The following is a 19,684-nucleotide window of genomic DNA, read 5'->3' on the forward strand; positions in this document are numbered from 1 at the left end:
GGAATGGACAAATACATATAGAGCATAAGGGAATGGATTTGATTATTACAAATCCAATCATTAAGGGACTATCACCCAAGGTCTTTCATGGGCATGTAGCTCAAATGGGTGTTATGTTGTTTAAGGATACTTCTGTTCAGTGGGAGTAGTTTTGCTCATTGCTCTATATTGTGTTTTGAACATTTAGTTATAAAACTCATGTTATTCTATGCAGAAATAAAGTATTATGTTTTGTCCATTATTTTTGGTTTGATCTCACTTTGGGAGGACCAGTTGGAAATAGGCATGTATGATCACCTTGCATGAAATTTCCATGCTACACTCCATAATTGATCTGTTGTTGATTATATTTGCATATGTGATTACTGATGGGTTTAATCATGAAAAAATATGGTGACTGCCCCTTTAGTCCTATGTCGATATGGTTGATGATAAGATTGTTCGGAAATACACTATGTGATAGCACTTTTGAGCGCTCATTCGGTTTGTACACATTTATTTGGTGTCATGTGTTGCCCAAGTGGGAGATTGTTAGAACTTTGGGCTTCCACATGACTAATTTAATGTGTATGACTATCTTCCAGTTGCCCAATTAAAGTGATCCAATAAAGATTAAAGTTTGGGTTAAAGTGTATTTAATTGTTATGGAAATAAGTGTAGATACCATAAAGTGATTTTCTATTTGATGAGAGACCGAATAGAAAATAAAAGGGTTTATATTTAATATAAATATAAGCTAGGGTTATGGTCCCCAGACACGTTCAAGAATATCTCTGTGTTCTCTCGGCAGACTATTGTGAAGGACGTCTCTGATTGTTTGGAAGATCCATAGCCGCTGCAAAGCAATTCCACCATTCAATTCTAGATGGATCAAGGTACGCTTCCGCTCTACAGTTTATGCTCCTTCTCCGTCGTTCTCGGTTAATCATCATAGAGAGCTTTATGTAATTGTTTACTCAATTATTCCAACATTTGTGTTGTGTTATTTTATTTTTATTTTATTTTAACTTTTTCATTAATTTCCATGGCATGTATAGGTGTTGGCATTTTATCTGAATTCTTCATCTTAGAGGTTTTTTTTTCAAACTAGTCAAAATCTTTGCTCACTCACATCTTCTTCTTCTCAAAAGAGGGAATTTTGTTTTGATGATTTTTAAAGGATTTAAATCGTTTAATTGTCAAACTAGTAGTAAAATAATTGATTGAACGTTGATAACATAGAATACTACTTTCATTTTGAGTAAATATGATATTAGGTTAGGATTTTATGGTTTTGTGTTGCCTAATCGTAGTGTCCATGTGAGCCTCATGAACCTAATCGGTTTGAAACTGAATACGAGTATATCACAACAATACTTTTTTGGATGAATTGTTATGCTTGGATTAAATTTTATTCAAAATTTATGGGGTATTTTTAAATCGGTTTGGATTAGAAAAAAATTAGTCCTAATCCAAATTTCAAAATGGACAATTTTAAAAAGAAGCTAAGTAAGTTTTTTGTGTCCTCTTTTATTATTTAAACAATTTTAATTGTGTAAAATGGCTGCAATTTCCCTCTCTCCTCACCCTTTAATTTTTGGATAAAATTAAATCTTAATTGTAATTTTAAAAACTTAATATGGTGTGCAATGGTAAAAGTGAAACATTAAATTATTGGATAATAAGAGAAATAAAATTGACATGGATATTGGGTATGCTGATTGATTCTGGGCCATTGGATCTTGATGATCTGCAGTGTGGTCCAAAATATGGATTGCAGTGTAGCATAGATTTGGTGACTGACATGATTTTGTATTTTTGTAGCTATTTCTCATTAATTAAGATTAACAAGAGAAATTAATGCAACCTTTGTTTTTTCTTTTATTTCTTTTCATGAAGGATGAATACTCACAACAAAATCAAGGCTATACCATGGTTGGGGATAGTGTTCTTTCTATTCACGTTGATCAAATCTCAAGCTATTAATAACCCATTACTCAGTGTTGCTTTCATCACTGATGCTGCAGCAAAGGGGGCTCGTAAGTATAATTTTTCATTAATTATCAACATTTTAAACTCATAATTTTCTCAGACAATTTTTAATTTCACTAGTTTGCTTAGATGGAAGCCCGAGAACATATTATTTTTCTCCGGGATTCGATGATGGAGTTGATAATTGGATTGTTTTTCTTCTGGTTAGTACTTATACTTGTCCATCCATAAAAAATAATCACATTTATTTTTATTTTTAGCATTATTTTTATTTTTAGCATTGTTTATATGATATTTAGTGTTGTTTGATCATTCCTGTTAATTAGAATTTGGAATTTTAATTAGGGTGGAGTGGAGCATGGTGTGACACAGTGGATAATTGCCTCCAACGATCCAAGGACCCATTAGGATCCAACATAAATGCAGGGCCTAAAGGATTTTCATTGCCTATCCTAAGGGCAAATAAAACTATTAATCCAGGTAGTATTATTTTACTACACTGAAAATTATCATAGATCATCTTATATGTTTATCTTAAACTATTAATCAATTGATTGACTTTTATCTTGTTAAGTGTTATATGAGGTTTAATTATCATAAAACATCTTATATGTTTATCTTTGAGTTATCATGTTGTTATTTGCTCTCATCTTTTATGTTTGCTGTTTTGTACAAACCTTCATGCTTGGTTTACTTTAAACCTTTTTATACAGGAAAACAATTTCTTATATGTTTTCATATTTGCGTCAAGAAATTTTTTATCTTAAAAGAGATATATCATATGATTAACTGATTTGTTTCAGACTTTTACAACTGGAATAATGTTTTAATCCTATACCGTGATGGTGCATCGTTTATGGCAGATATCGATTTCATCAATCCGGTATGTCTTCTACAAATTAAATAGAATTAGTACAATTTTCATAACTTGAAAACATAATAAATAGTACTAGTGTGTGTTTTGTCTAATCTTTATTTTTTTTTTAAAAAGCCTTTTATTTTCATTACATAGTAAGATTTGTAATCAAATTTTTTTCTATGCATAGGAAACGAAACTCTACATCAGAGGTAGGAGAATCTTCACCTCTGCAATTGAAGAACTCATGGCTACCAAAGGCATGGCAAATGCTGCTAATGTATGATTTTTACTAAAATTAGTTACTATTACTCATACTTATTGTGGTTTTATCTTCATCACTTAAAGAGATTGTTCCTACAGGCTTTACTCGCTGGAGACTCGGCTGGTAGGTTGGCAACAATGTTAAATTGTGACCGTTTCCGATCTTATCTCCCCAATGCTTGCCGAGTCAAATGCTACACAGACTCCGGCTTCTTCATACGAGCGTAAGATTCAATGAATACTTAATTAATGTAATTAAACTTGAATACAAGTGTTTTTTTAACATTTTGTGTTGGGATTATAGGATAAATCTCGGAGCTCGGGCCACAGACTATTCTGTCCGCATTGTAACCCTTCATGTAAAAATTATATTTTATGTCACAATTATATACAAATACTTGTATGCATCTACATATAAATTTTAATTATCAGCATGAATACTGTTTTAGAGTTTCATCTATATTAACGGATTTTATGAACATTTTTTTCAGGAATTAGCTGACTATTTACCAAAGTCTTGCACACAGAGACTAGGTGCAGGATTGGTAAGCGTTGTATATATATATACAGAGAATTTATTTCTCTGTCATCATAACATTTGAAACATGACTAATACTTGGGTGTCAAAAAACATCTTAGTGTTTTTTTCCAGAAAATGTGGTGGACGATATCCAGACACCATTGTTCGTAGTGAATTTTGACTTTGATACATATCAAGTAAGTTATTTTACAATGATTTATAACAATATAGAAATGTGTTATGGGAAAATAAAAATAAAAAGAATATTCCCTCCGTCCATAAAAAATAGATCACTTTGTGTATGACACGAGTTTTAATGTAGAATTGGTAAAGTAAGAGAGATGAGAAGAAAAATTAGTTAAGTAAGAGAGATAGGGAGAAAAAGTGAGTAAAGTATGAGAGAGGGAAGAAAAAGTGGAAAAAATATAAGCGATAAACTTTCCATTTTAAGAAAGTGATCTATTTTTTGTGGATGTCCCAAAATAGCAAAAATGATCTATTGTTTGTGGACGGAGGGAGTATTATATACTACTCCAAATTTTAAATATTTTATTTGTTCGGTTTCCGCTTGTATATTAGGTAGTCTGCACTTTATTGGTGTTCTTCTTTTTCTCAATTTGATACCCCATTGGAATTTTTAAACCAAAGTATGCAATTAAACTATGATGTTTATGTGATTCTGTTTTAGGATTGAGTAACAGATATTAAGTACTGTCTAAAAATATATTGATATTTTTTATGCATGATTTAAACGTTTTCAGCTAGCCAATTTCATACATCCAAATCAGCCAGATGAGGAAGGATGGAAAAATTGCACTTCAAATTTTGAAAAAACTTCAGAACTGCACAACCAACCAATTACAAATCATAAGGGGTAATCCAAATTAATTACTACTATTATTTCAACTTTTACTATACTGTATTGTTTCAATTATTTGATATATATAGTTTTTTTTATTTAATTTTATCTTTCATAGTAATCGTTTCTTTTTAATTTTAGATTTTCGGACCACATTTCTAAATACATTGGAGGGTCTCGATGATAATCCGTCACGAGGATTGTTTATTAGTTCATGCTACGTTCATGATATTATTTATACTCCAGGGTCATGGCAAGGAACACCCACGTTTCAAAATAAGGTAAAGTATGATCTCAAAATAGTGTTATAGGATATAATAGTGAATAGAGAAGTTGAATTACTTGCATTATCCAGAAAATATATGTCTAATACATATAGTATAAGTTTTCTCTAAAATTAAATTGGACATATCTTCCGGCGTAAAATAAATACTCAAAATTGTTTGAACTACTTTTGTATTTATTTGTATAAAATTATTTAAAATTATCTTATGCTTAATGTATATTCATACTTTTTACGTTGGTGATGTACAGATAATTCAGCAGGCCATTGGAGATTGGTATTTTGAAAGAAGTAGTGTTCAAATTATAGACACTGAACATTCAAGTCCTATTAGATGCTAGTAGATGCAAATCACGTGCAATAACTAGAGAATAGTGTGATAATATTTGGATTGTTGTTTTATAAATGATGTATTTATTTCATCAAAAAACTACTATTATTTAAGGTTGACAGTAGTATGTCACTAAAGTTATTCCATCCCTTCTTTATTTATTGATCCGACAACATCGTTTACCTTATTCTTTATTTTAGAAATAACACTCACAGCCACCGTCTATTCTCATAAATACTATAAAGAGTCATCTTCTTTTTTATTTTTGTTGAATTCTTATTTAAATTTATTTATATGTATTCTAATAAATTATCAATGATCGAACTGAAAATGCTCTATGAATCATAGAGCATAATCTTTCAAGAAAATGCTCTATGAATCATATCATCATATCATAGACTATGATATGAACATAATCTATCAAGAAAATTAAAGAACTCTTGACTACGAGTATAAGCTATTTATCGGATGATTGATCATGCAAGTTATGAATTGAAATCCGATACTTAAGTTGATGGAGAGTGTTAGAAGATATGTTCAAATAAGAAGAAAGACATGAATAGATGTATTTAGATTAATTATAGTACTAACTTATCTTGTATAAATACCTAATAAGATTAGGTATATATATGTAAGATTAGGAATATGGTTATATCTTCCCTATATTAAAGGGGTCATGATGAATCATAAGTCATAACCCAGAATAATAAATTAGAGCACTCCCAATGGTGTCGGCTAAAAGTCGGCGTTTTTTCGCCCTCTATCGCCGAGTTATCGCCGACCAATGGGAGAGGTCGGCGATAATTCGGCGATTTTTCCTCCCGTTTTATCGCCAACCGGCGAAAAATCGCCGGATTATCGCCGAATTATCGCCGACCACTGTGGGCGATAATTCGGCGATAAATATATTTTTTGTTTTTTTTTTTTAATTTCCCCCCTATAAATACACACCTTCTCTTCATTCTCTCCTCATCCTCATCCCTTTTCTCTCTTCATTCTCTCCTCATCCTCATCCCTTTTCTCTCTTCATTTATTTTCTCTCTCTCCATCTATATTTTGTTTATTACTATTATTTGTTTTGTCTTATAAATTAAATTAGCTAGCTTTATTATATACAAAAATAAAACAATTAAATTAGTGATGATGTAAAAATGAAATGTTGAGTTAGGGAGAAATAAGGGAGAAACCAATGGAGCAGTTGGCTAAAAACTGGGGATAAATTATGGTGCTGATGTGGCAGGAGTCAGAGAGAAATAAGGAAAGTTATAGGGAAACTGTTGGGAATGCTCTTATAGTCTTTAGTTCTTCCGGTCTACTATTATTTTTTTATTAGTATTTTAATTTTTGCATTATATTTTTCAATAGTTTTGAATGCGATTAATCCCTACGATTGAACCCACCGTATTAATTACCGATACAAAATAAATAACTTACGCTACAATAAAGTGTTGGTTTCATGAATTAAATAATGTTGCAATAAATTATCCTAAGTTCCATCAAACTACTATATAAGAATGTAAATACAGCTAGAAATATTCAAAACAAATATGTCAACCAAATCTATGACAATAATTCGGGCTGCAACTTTGTTGGTAGTAATTGGAATTTTTGTTGTGATGGATACCCAATTTGCAACAGCACAATGTCTAGATCCCCCTACGCCAGAATGTAAGATTGAATTTCAGAATAATTTATGTAAAGATGTACTTGACCCAGTAGTCTTATCTAATCCATGTTGCATCTACATTCTTGATAGAAATTTTAATGAATGCTTCATTAATGTAATCACTATGGAATACGCAAATCTTCACGTTTGCGACTTGCCCTTCAAAGACCTAGTTTATAGGGCTAAAACTTTATGGGAACATTGCTACTTTGGTTAATAATTATACCATCCCAATCGATTATTAATTTTATTATGGATGTAACAGTAATAATAGTTGTACTAATAATCACCAAGAGGTGACATTGTAATAGCTTGATTGAAATGTTTGTAATAATCACCAAGAGGTGACTTTGTAATAGCTTGGATTAAAATGTTTGAAACGTGTGTTTGGGCTTTTTTATCCCCGTAAAAAGTACTCCCTCCATCTTATAAAAATATGAAAAATTGATATGGCACGGAAATTAAAATAAAATTGGTAAAATAAGAGAGAGGATGAGAATGGTATGGTAAAGTAAGAGAGGGGAGGAGAATGATAGTTAAATTAGTGTTAGTGTATAGTGGGACTTACATTATTAAATTGATATAACTTTTCAAAATTGGAAGTATATATATTTATGAGACAAATGAAAATAGAAAGTGCACACATTTTTATGGGATCGAGGGAGTAAAAGAAAAGGGAATTTTTTTTTTAAACGGAAGTCATTAAATGCATATAACTATATTTCTACGTCAAGATGACCGGAAAAATTTCAGAAAATAAAATAATAATATTTATTTAAAGAAAAAGTAATCTTAAAATCTTCTATTTTAAACTGTATGAATAAGACTCCATAGAAAGTTGACGGTTCCAGTTTACCGTTATTAACGTATGCCATTAATATTAGATCAAATTAATCTAGTACGGAAAGGTTTGATTTCATCAATTTGTTTTTATATTCTGGCCTTTAATCGGATCAGTTCAATCTCGAGATCAATGGCTCAAATCAATCTTGACAAATCCCTTTTATCTCGGCCGTCGATCAAGTTAGTTAGATTAACTAACTCCTTTATAGCCGTTGGAGCTAAAAAGCGCGACTTATCCCGAAGAGGTCGCTGGTTCGATCCATTTTCAGGCCATAAATCTCAACATGTACGTAGAATATTACGTATGTATTATTTTGTTTGTCATTTCATAAAATTATTTTACAGTACTAAATCCTATGAAGAAAATAAAATGAGTCGTGTGGAGCTAAAAGCCGTGTGTATGTTTGGGTTTTTTTATTCCAGTAAAAAGTACTCCCTCCATCCCATAAAAATATGGAAAATGGATGTCACGGAAATTAAAATAAAATTGGTAAAGTAAGAGAGAGAAGGAGAATGTTATGGTAAAGTAATAGAATAGAGGAGAATGATAGTTAAAGTAGTGTTAGTATATAGTGGGACCTACAATATTAAATTGATATAATTTTCCAAAATTGGAATTCACATATATTTAGGGCACAGGCAAAATAGAAAGTGCGCATATTTTTATGGGACTGAGGGAGTAAAAGATAAGGGAGTTTTTTTTGTAAACGGAAGTCACTAAAAGCATATAACTATATTTCTACATCAAGATGACCGGGAAAATTTTCAGAAAATAAAATAATAAATATTTATGTTGAGAAATCCCTTTTATCTAGGCCGTCGATCAAATGATTGAATTGGATGGGCAGAACAACGCTCTGTTGCAGCTCGGCCAATATGATTCAAAAGGATCGGCATAGTTTGGGAGATGATCGCCTTCAAGTTCGTGTTGTGTAAGGTACAAAGTTCATCCGTTTTCGAACTATTATTAACACGGGTTTGCTTGCTGTTTTAAAATTTACAAACTTTGGTTGGTTCTGTCAAAACTTGAGTTTCAAATTGTGGGAATTAGGCATATCTTTGGATTGTGATTTGTTTATCATTTTATGTGATGTTTAATTTTCATCTATGTACTATGGAACGGAGAGAGTATCAATGTTCTTAATACTTAAATGATCTATCAAAACTTATTTGATTTTCTTCTTCTCCCACGTGAAAGTTATTAAGTATACAATTTTATATTTTCATTTTTCCCTTGACACCTAATTTTTGCAAATGATGACATAAATTTTTTAGATTTCAAAATCATTTTAAATTAAAAAAATTTATTGAATATAAAATTTAAAAAGAAAAAAATAAAATTAATAAAATGAGGCTCAAGCTTGAGCATGTATCTCATTAAAAAAAATACTAGTAGTGGTGTATTTAGAAAGTTGTACGCATCAGCCCTACATTATCGAAATGAATATCAACTAATTAGAATCAAATTAAAGCATACCTTCTCTTACACAAGATATTCCAAACATGATTATAATTTTAAATTTACTCATCTTTTTACTTCGTTTATTATCGCATAGAGTTCTGAGTAAAAAAAAAAACAGTGATTCGGTTTATATTATCAGTGTATTTAGTCAATAACAATTGTTGAAATTGAGAAATATACTTTTACAATTATAATTCACCGAACAAACCACATAAGTATTGATCCATAATAAGTTGTGTTAACCCAAAATGTTGAGTACAAACTCATCTCACATCATCGGGTGTCTCAGGAAATTGGAAGGTGTATGTAGTTCTTATTCAATCACAATTAGTTTAAGGCCTTTTGGGAGTGACCCAAAAACAAATTTGTGTTGGTTTGACCAAATGCGGACAATATCAAACTGTTGTTGCAATCGACAATTCGAACAAGTGGTATCAGAGCTAGATCGACTGGGTCCAAGATGACTCAAGTTTGGTCGAGCCCGTAATGTCTCGATGCGTTGACTCCATCTGTCTGTTCCCGATGTGATCTGGTTTGAGAGTGAGGTTTGTTGAATACAAACTCATCCCACATTAGGTGTCTGAAGGAAGATGAAAGGTGTATATAATTTCTTTCCAATCTCAATTAGTTTGAGGCCTTTTGGGAGTGAACTAAAAACAAATCTATGAAGGGGCAGACAATATCAAACTGTTGTTGTTGTCGACCATCCGAAAACAAAACTTGTGAATTTGTTAGAACGATCTAATTATATTGCCTAACTTTATTTTTCCATAAGTGTTAATTTTTATTGAAATTTGTGTTTGCCCATTTTGCAGAAGTTAAAGATTTGACATATACCAAATATACAAACTCAACTATTTTCAATTTCCCAGCACATGGTGCGATTGGTATGTAAATTTTAAGGATTGCAAAAGTATGGGTCAACTTCCATCGATGGCCTAGAATTGAGATATGATGTAGAATTAGTTAGGCTATGTTTGGAAATATGGAATTGGAGGTGTGGAACTAGAATTGAAGGCTCTTATGTTTAGTTTCACAAAAATATTTGGATTTGAAATTGAATTGTAATTCCAAAATTTTCAATTTCACAATTTGAATTACATGTCAAAAGTAGAAAATTGGAATTCCAAATAGTTATAAAATTACATATTTTTACTATATATCCACAAAACATACTTCACACACTTCACACACTACACACACTACACGCATTTCACGCACACAACACACTACGCACACTACACACATTTCACACACACAACACACACTACACGCATCTCACACACACAACACACTACATACATTTCACACACACTGCACGCATATCACACATGTAACACACTCTGCACACATTTCACACACACTACACAAATTTCATACACTATACGCATTTCACACACTTCACACACTACACACATTTCACAGTCACACACTACCTATACTTCACACAATACATCATTTCACACATTTCAAGCATTGATTTTTGGATTTATTTTTTTCAGTTTTTAAAGTTTTTCGATCCGAACTAAACCGTATCGAAAATTTAAAATTTTTAGAATTTAAAGAAATAAAATTTCAAAAAGTAAAGATTTATGTATATTTAATATGCATTGCGTTTGTAAAAGAATGACTTTAAATTCACACGGTACCATAGGAATAAGGTTAAACTCTAGAAACTGAACAATTGGATAACACATGAGATGGGCGGGCCGAACACATTCCGTGTTAGAATGATTTGAAATTTGCACGGTATTTGCAAATCGAGTTGAGAAGTTACATACCATCGATATAAGTCTAAACTCTTAAATTAAATCATTTCTGTGGATTTAATCCGCACTACATCTATGAAACAGTTGCTTGAAATTCGCACGTTTGACTTGAAATTTGCATGGTACCATAAGTATAAGATTAAACTCTAATAATTGAATAATGCACAAGATGAACGAAACTCATTATCTTTTCCCTCACAATCAAATCAAGGGTATCTCATTGTTGAGGATAGTGATTTATACTTTTATCTATTCATAGTCATCATATCTCAAGCCACTGGCCCACTAATAAATGTTACATTTACTATGGATGCTGCTGCAAAAGAGGCTCGTAATGTTTCTGATTTTCAAATTAATTTAGTATAAACGTTTTATTCTATATTCTCCTCATAAACAGATTTCTTTGATTAATTTGCTCAGATGGAAGCCCCATGGCCTATTATTTTGACCCATGATTCCACCATGGAGCTGATAACTTGATTGTTTTTCTTTTGGTCATTACTTATACTTTGTTCTTCCATAGAAATAGACACATTTTTTTTTATTTTACCATTGTTTCCATATGATATTTAGCGTTGTTTTATCAATTATGTTAATCAGAGTTTGGAATTTTAATTTGGGTGGAGCATGGCGTAACTTAGTGGGTGATTGCCTCAAAGGAACCAAGGAACCAAAAGGGTCCAACATAAATGCAGTACCTGAAAAATTGACATTGCCTATTAATCCAGGTAGTATTAATTAATTAATTACACTTAAATACTAATCAATTGATTGAGTTTTATCTTTAACTGCCATATGAGGTTCAAGTATCATAAATCTTCTAATATGTTTATTGGGAGGTTCTGTTGGTGAGTTATCGTGTTGTTTTTTTTCTCTTCTTTATCCATGTTGGCATGTTTTGTACTATGAACCTTCGTACTTGTATTGTTTGCTTTAAACCTTTTTAAACATTAGGAAAACAACTTCTATGTGTTTATATGATAGTTTCCTATAGAAATTTTTTATTAGAGAAGATATATCATAAATGCATATAACTGATTATACATAATTAATTGATTTTGTTTCAAATTTTTACGACTGGTTTTTATCCTATACTGTGACGATGTATTGTTTATGGTAGACATCGATGTCGTCTATCCGGTATGTCTACTACAAATCAATTAGATTTTAGTACAATTTTCATAATTTGAAAACATAATAAATACTAGTGTGTGTTTTGTCTAATCTTTAATTTTTTTAAAACCTTTTAGTTTCATTAGATAGTTAGATTTGTAATCAAACTTTTTTTATGTTTAGGAAAATAAACTCTACTTAAGAGGTTGGAGAATCTTCACCTCTGCAGTTGAAGAACTCATGGCTACCAAAGGGATGGCAAATGCTGCTAATGTATGATTTATACTAAAATTAGTTACTATTACTCAAATTTATTGTGGTTTTATCACCATATAAAGATATTGTTCACGAAGGATTTACTTGCCGGAGAATCGGTTGGTAGGTTGGCAACAATGTTAAACTATGACCGTTTCCGATCTTTTCTCCCCAATGCTTGCTGAGTCAAAGGTTACACAGACTCCTTTTTCATACAAGCATAAGATTCAATATACTTATTCATATACAAATAAACTTGAATACAATTGTTTTTAACATTTTATGTGTTGTCATTATAGGAAAAACATCTAGGGAGCCTTGGCCATATACGATTTTGCTAGCATTGTAACCTTCCATGTAAAAATTATATTTTATGTCATAATTATATAATACTTGTATGCATCTAATATACAAATGCTAATTATCAGTATGAAACAACTTTAGAGTACCATCTATATTAACTAATTTTATGAACATCATTTTTTTCTAAAGAATTAGCAGAATATTTATCAAAGTCTTGCACACAGAGACTAGGTGCAGGATTGGTAAATGTTGTATATAATACCTAATTACATTACTATATGTAGAGAGCTTATTTTTTGTCATCCTAACATTTGAAACATGACTAATACTCCACAAAACATCTTCGTGCTTTTTTTCCAAAAACATCTTCGTGCTTTTTTCCAGAAAACATCTTCGTGTCAAAAAATATCTTCGTGCCTTTTTCAAAAAAATGTGGTCGACGATATCCAGACATCATTGTTCGTAGTAAATTCTGACTTTGATACATATCAAGTACTAAGTTATTATTTATAACATTATAGAAATGTGTTATGGGAAAATAAAAATAATAAAATATAATATACTCAACATTTAAAAAAAAAATTAGTTCGGTTTTCGCTTATTAGAAAGTTTGCACTTAATCTTGGTGTTCTTTTTCTCAATTTGATACCCCATTGGATTTTTTAAACCAAAATATGGAATTTATGATATTTTTGTGATTCTGTTTTAAGATTAAGTAACAAACATTAATTTTTATTGTGGTACTATTTAAATAAATGTTACTCCCTCCGTCCACGAATAAGAGTCTCGTTTTTTCATTTTGGTCCGTCCACGAAAAAGAGTCCTGGTTCATAATTACCATAAATGGTAAAGAGACCTCACATTCCACTAACTCATTCCACTCACATATCATTTAAAACTAATATATATAAGTGGGACCCCTATTCCACTAATTTTCTTCTACCCACTTTTCTTAACATTTCTTAAAACCCGCACCATTTAGAAATGAGACTCTTAATCATGGACGGATGAAGTAATATTTTTGATGGTTTAAACGCTTTTAGATAAGCCAATTTCACATATCCAAATCACTCAGACGAGAATGGATGGAAGTATTGTACTTGATCACAGTTTACCAGACTTCAGAACTGCACAACCAACCAATTACGGTAATCCAAATTAATTACTACACTTCAGAACTGCACAACCAACCAATTACGGTAATCCAAATTAATTACTACTAGTATTTCACCTTTTTATTACTATAACGTATTGTTTTAATTATTTAATATATTTATAGTTTTTTTTATTAATTTTATCTTGCATAATAATCATTTGTGTTTATCTTTAGATCTTCGAACCAGATTTCTCAAAACATTGGAGGATCTCGATGATAATCCGTCACGAGGATTATTCATTAATTCATGCTATATTCATGATATTATTTATAATCCACGGTTATGGCAAGGAACACCCACGTCTCAAAATAAGGTAAAGTATGATCTCAAAATAGTATTGTAGGAGTATAATATATAGTGAATAGACAAGTTGAATGCTTGCATAATCCAAAAAATATTATGTCTAGTACATATAGTATAAGTTTTCTCTATAAATTGGACATATCTCCCGGCGTAGCATAAATACTCAACATTGTTTGAACTAATTTTGTACTACTATAAAATTTAAAATCATCTTATGCTAATATATATTCATACTTTTTATGTTTGTGATATACAGATAATATCATCATGCCATTGGAGACTGGTATTTTGATAGAAGTAGTGTTCAAATTATAGACACTAAACATTCAAGTCCTATTAGTTGCTAGTAAATGCATATAACGTGCAATAACTAGAGAATAGTGTGATAATATTCGGAATGTTGTTTTCTAAATGATGTATTTTCATCAACACTATTATTTAAGGTTGACAGTAGTAGTATGTCATTAAATATTATTCCATCCCTTCTTTATTTATTGATCCGACAATATCGTTTACCTTATTCTTTATTTTAGAAATAACATTTTACAGCCACCATTTGTTCTCTTAAATACTCCTTTTGTCCCACTCAAGATGGCCATATTCTTGAGTGGCACAGAATTTTAGGAAATGTTGTTAGGTGGAATAAAGTAGAGATGAAAAAGGTAGTTGAATATTTTAATGAGAGAGGAGAAGGGAGGTTATTTCCAAAATTGGAAAGTGATCATCTTGATTGGGACAAACAAAAAAGGAAAGGTAATCATCTTGAATGAGACGGAAGGATTATAAAAGATTCCATCTTTTTGTATTAATTTCTTATTTAAATTTATTTATATGTATCTTATTAAACTATCAATAATGAATTGAAAATGCTCTATGATACGAATATAATTAAACATGACTAATACTCCACAAAACATCTTCGTGCTTTTTTCCAGAAACATCTTCGTGCTTTTTTCCAAAAAACATCTTCGTGTCAAAAAACATCTTCGTGCTTTTTTCTAGAAAATGTGGTCGATGATATCCAGACATCATCGTTCGTAGTAAATTCCGACTTTGACACATATCAAGTACTAAGTTATTATTTATAACATTGTTGTGTTACGGGAAAATAAAAATAATAAAAATATAATATACTCCACATTTTTAAAAGAAATTTGGTTTGGTTTCCGCTTATTAGAAAGTTTCCGCTTAATCTTGGTGTTCTTATTCTCAGTTTGATACCCCATTGGAACTTTTAAACCAAAATATTGAATTTATGATATTTTTGTGATTCTGTTTTAAGATTAAGTAACAGATATTAATTTTTTTTGTGGTCCTATTTAAATAAATGTTGATATTTTTTATGGTTTAAACGCTTTTAGATAAGCCAATTTCACATATCCAAATCACTCAGATGAGGATGGATTGGAATATTGTACTTGATCACAGTTTACCACACTTCAGAACTGCACAACCAACCAATTACAACTCATAATAGGTAATCCAAATTAATTACTACTAGTAGTTCAACTTTTTATTACTATAATTTTTTTTATTTAATTATTTTTTGTGTTTATTTTTAGATCTTCGGACCACATTCTCAAAACATTGGAGGGTCTCGATGATAATCCGTCACAAGGATTATTCATTAATTTATGCTATCTTCGTGATCTTTTTTATCATCCAAAGTTATGGCAAGGAACAACCACCTTTCAAAATTAGGTAAAGTATGTATGATCTCAAAATGGTGTTTTTGGAGTATAACTTTTTGAATGCTAGCATAAACCAAAAAATATATGTCTAATACGTTTAGTCAAAAGATGATTGATATATATAGGAAGCGCGCAATTTCAGTAATGTACAATTATTTGATGACTTTTATGTTGGCCTAAGTGTGAGATTGTTTGGTCCAACATAATCGTCTAAATATTGTATAATATTTATGACTATTTATTGGTGACCCAATTATGTGATCTACTAAGGTTATATAACTTATATGGTCAAAACGATTATCTATAAAAGTACGAGGACTATTGTACAGATGCTACTTTGGATAACTTTAATTTTGTTATGGGTGAAGTTAAAGTTATAATAAAGTTATGAACTTGTTTTCTAAAGACATGGTTATGGTCTCCAAGTGTAACCTATAAATAAGTCAATGGAATCCCATTCCTATTGATCAGACGTATAATACTACTTCATACTATATTACAGAGAATCTGTTAATTCATTGATCCTTGAAAGGCTAATTTTCATACTTCAGAATCTTCAAGAACATCAAACACAATGAATTTGAATTCATGTAGGCTTCCGCTTTATGTTTGTCAATCGTATTCGACATAGAATGATTTATGTGATTATTTACGTGAATCATTAATTTGATTCCAACATTCTCTAAATATAAATTGGACATATCTACCGGTGTAACATAAATATTCAATATTGTTTGAACTACCTTTGTATTTATTTTTATTTTTTTATAAAATTTTAAATCTTATGATTAAAATATATTCAAATTTACTTTTTATGTTGGTGATGTATAGACAATTCAGCGGGCCAGTGGAAATTGGTATTTTGAAAGAAGTAGTGGTCAAATTATAGACATTGAACATTCAAGTCCTATCCTTTGCTATTAGATGCGTATTAACTATAGAGTAGTGTAATTCAAGTCCTATCCGTTGCTATTAGATGCGTATTAACTATAGAGTAGTGTAATGGTACTTGTAATGTTGTTTTATATTGTCAGCAATATGTCATTGAAATTATTCCATTATTTCCTTCTTTATTTGTTGATCCGACTATACCATTTAAGTACTTATTCTTTATTTTAGAAATAACACTCACTTCATTTCAGCATTAGTGGGCCATACCACTCCAAATCTGACAAAAACTGCTCTAGTTATATATTCTAACACTCCCCATTAGAATTTTATTTTTGCATTAGAATTTTATTTTTCGCCTTATATTTTCCAACGGTTTCGAATGCGATTAATCCCTAGGAATGAACCCACCATATTAATTACCGATATAAAAATTAACTTACGCTACAAAAAAGTGTTGGTTTCATGAATAAATAATATCGCTAATAAATTATCCTAATTTCCACCAAACTACCATATAAAAATGTAAATATAGCTAGAAATATTCAAAACAAATATGTCTATGACAATAATTCGGGCTGCAACTTTGTTGGTAGTAAGTGCAATTTTTGTTGTGATGGATACCCAATTTGCAACATCACAGTGTGATGTATATCCTATGCCAGAATGTAAGATTGAATTTCAGAAGAATTAAGGTAAAGATGTACTTGAACTAATTGACATCTAATATCACAAAATTTTAAAAGAGTTGAGTTTTTCCCACGAACTTTGAAATTGACACATTATCACGAACTTTACCCCGAGTTTGTTACTCCTATTTCCCACCAATGAAAAAATTCCAACTAAATTAATAGATTGAATAACAATTTTGGAGGGTGTGCTTCAAGAAAAACTATCCTCAAAGATTGAAAAACTTAAGCTCTCGAAGTTGATGTCGAGAAATTACAAAAAAAAAAAAAATCATATCATAATATTATTTGCCGAAATTTTTTCATTGGAGGGAAATAACAAACTTAGGATAAAGTTCGTGATATTATTTGTCAATTTTAAAGTTTGTGGGAAAAATCTAACATTTTTAAAGTTCCATAATATTAGGTGTCAATGTCCCTTAATATTATTATAGATGTAACAATAATAATAGTTGTAATAATCACCAAGAGGTGACATTGTAATAGCTTCGATTGAAATGTATGTTGGGCTTTTCGATTCCAGTAAAAATGGCAGTGTTTTTTTTAAACGGAAGTCACAAAAAGCATATACTGTATTTCTATATCAAGATGACCGGGGAAAGTTTTTGTAAAATAAATATTTATTTAAAGAATAAGTAATCTAAAAATCTCCTACTTATAATGTACAAATAAGACACCATAGAAAGTTGACGGTTCCAGTTTACCCTTTTTTATTTTTTATTTTTTATAAGAGAGAAAAGGCTCGAACTATATTAAGATTCGTGAGCAAAGGAACCAAAATTCAGAACATACATAATTAATTAAAAAAAATAAAGAACAAGAAAAAATACCTCAAACTAAAACAAGCAAGCTAAACAAAAAGTAACCAAGAGAGGACTAAGAAATGCATCCTCCAAGCAATACAAGGATACCGATGTCATTAATATTAGCTCAAATTAATTTTGTAGGGAAAGGTTTAATTTGACAAATTGATTTTTTATTGTTTCTCAAATATACCTTTTAATTTCTCTGTTTAAAATATTTAAATTGCAATAAAATAATTTCAATAGTACTATTATTTTCAAATTTTCCTCTTTATATATGTATAAGATTGGTTCCATTTTAATTTAAGCCACATTGTAATGAACTTTTGTAAGAAGTTGGGCTTAAATACTTACTCTCTGTTTCGGCCGAGTGATATTGATTAAATGATTAAGTAAGAGGTTCTTGGATTTAGTTTTGTTACTGGGGGCCTGTTTTATCTAAGTTTGGGTCCATTTTAAATTAATCGGTTGGTTTGATCTATATTATAACTAGCTTAATAAATATTTATAGATCAAACAAAGATATTTAAAAAACAAAAAAACAAAAAAAAAGGAAGAAAAGAAAGTTGGCGACATTACCTGGTTGCTTGGGCATTGAATTGAGCTGTTGCAGAAATTACAAGTAGCAAGCCAAAGGCAGCTTGGATTATTACAATTTTATATTTTCAGCATGGATTATTACACAATTTTATATTTTCATTTTCCCCTCGACACCTAATTTCAGGTTGAAAAAATTAGGATCTCTTAAGTTTTACTACTTGTCATGGCATGATGAGACAAGTAAATATTAATTTTCTTAACAATTAATTATTTTTATAATCTTGCTAATATATAGTAGTAGTATTAAAACTTATTTGATTTTCTTTTTCACTCACGTGAATTAAAGTTATTAAAGATACAATTTTATATTTTCATTTTCCCCCCAGCACCTAATTTTTGCAAATGATGACATATAGTATATTTTTAGTTTTCAAAATCATTTTAAACGCAAAAAAATATTGAAAATAAAATTTAAAAGAATAAAATAAAATTCATAAAATGAGGCTCAACCGCATGCTTCATGAGCATGTATCTCATAAAAAAAATACTCCCTCCGTTTCGCCATAGTTGAGTCATTTTACCATTTCGGAAAATTTCTTCATAGTTGAGTCATTTTCATATTTGGTAACTTTTTTTTTCTTTCTTACTTTAGTCTCTCTTACTTTATTCTCTCTACTTTATTCACTTTATACTTTATTCTCTCTACATTTTCCCCTCTCTTACTTTTTTATCTATTTATTTAACACACCCAACATTCATTTCTAAAATTCGCTCAAAAGTTTCACCTCAACTATAGCAAAACGGAGGGAGTACTAGTAGTGGCATATTCAGAAAGTTGTACGCATCAGCCCTGCATCGTCGAAATGAGTATTTATCAAACTACTTAGATCAGAATCAAATTAAAGCATAACTTCTCTAACACAAGGTATTCCAAACATGATTATAATTTTAAATTTACTCATGTTTTACTTAGTTTATTATCGCATAGAGTTCAAAGTAAAAAACAAAGTTTCAGTTATATTATATATCTTGTATTTGGTCAATCACAATTGTTGAAAGTGAGAAATATAGTATACTATTATAATTGTTTGACGATTATAATTGATCGAACAAACTGC

The 19,684-nt window shown here is 30.3% G+C and overlaps 1 protein-coding gene across 1 annotated transcript; it reads left to right on the forward strand.

Moving 5' to 3' along the window:
* The first annotated feature begins 1,693 nt into the window (after positions 1 to 1,693).
* Positions 1,694 to 4,305, forward strand: LOC125199502 (pectin acetylesterase 8-like). Its single transcript, XM_048097501.1, has 10 exons — positions 1,694 to 1,791; positions 1,879 to 2,018; positions 2,317 to 2,451; positions 2,775 to 2,854; positions 3,018 to 3,107; positions 3,191 to 3,315; positions 3,396 to 3,450; positions 3,583 to 3,636; positions 3,731 to 3,808; positions 4,300 to 4,305. Exons 1-10 carry the CDS (start codon positions 1,694 to 1,696, stop codon positions 4,303 to 4,305), a joined length of 861 nt encoding a protein of 286 aa, XP_047953458.1.
* Positions 4,306 to 19,684: the final 15,379 nt, after the last annotated feature.

The sequence above is a fragment of the Salvia hispanica genome, chromosome 1 (genome assembly GCF_023119035.1).
Source record: "Salvia hispanica cultivar TCC Black 2014 chromosome 1, UniMelb_Shisp_WGS_1.0, whole genome shotgun sequence".
In the NCBI taxonomy this organism is placed as follows: Eukaryota; Viridiplantae; Streptophyta; class Magnoliopsida; order Lamiales; family Lamiaceae; genus Salvia; species Salvia hispanica.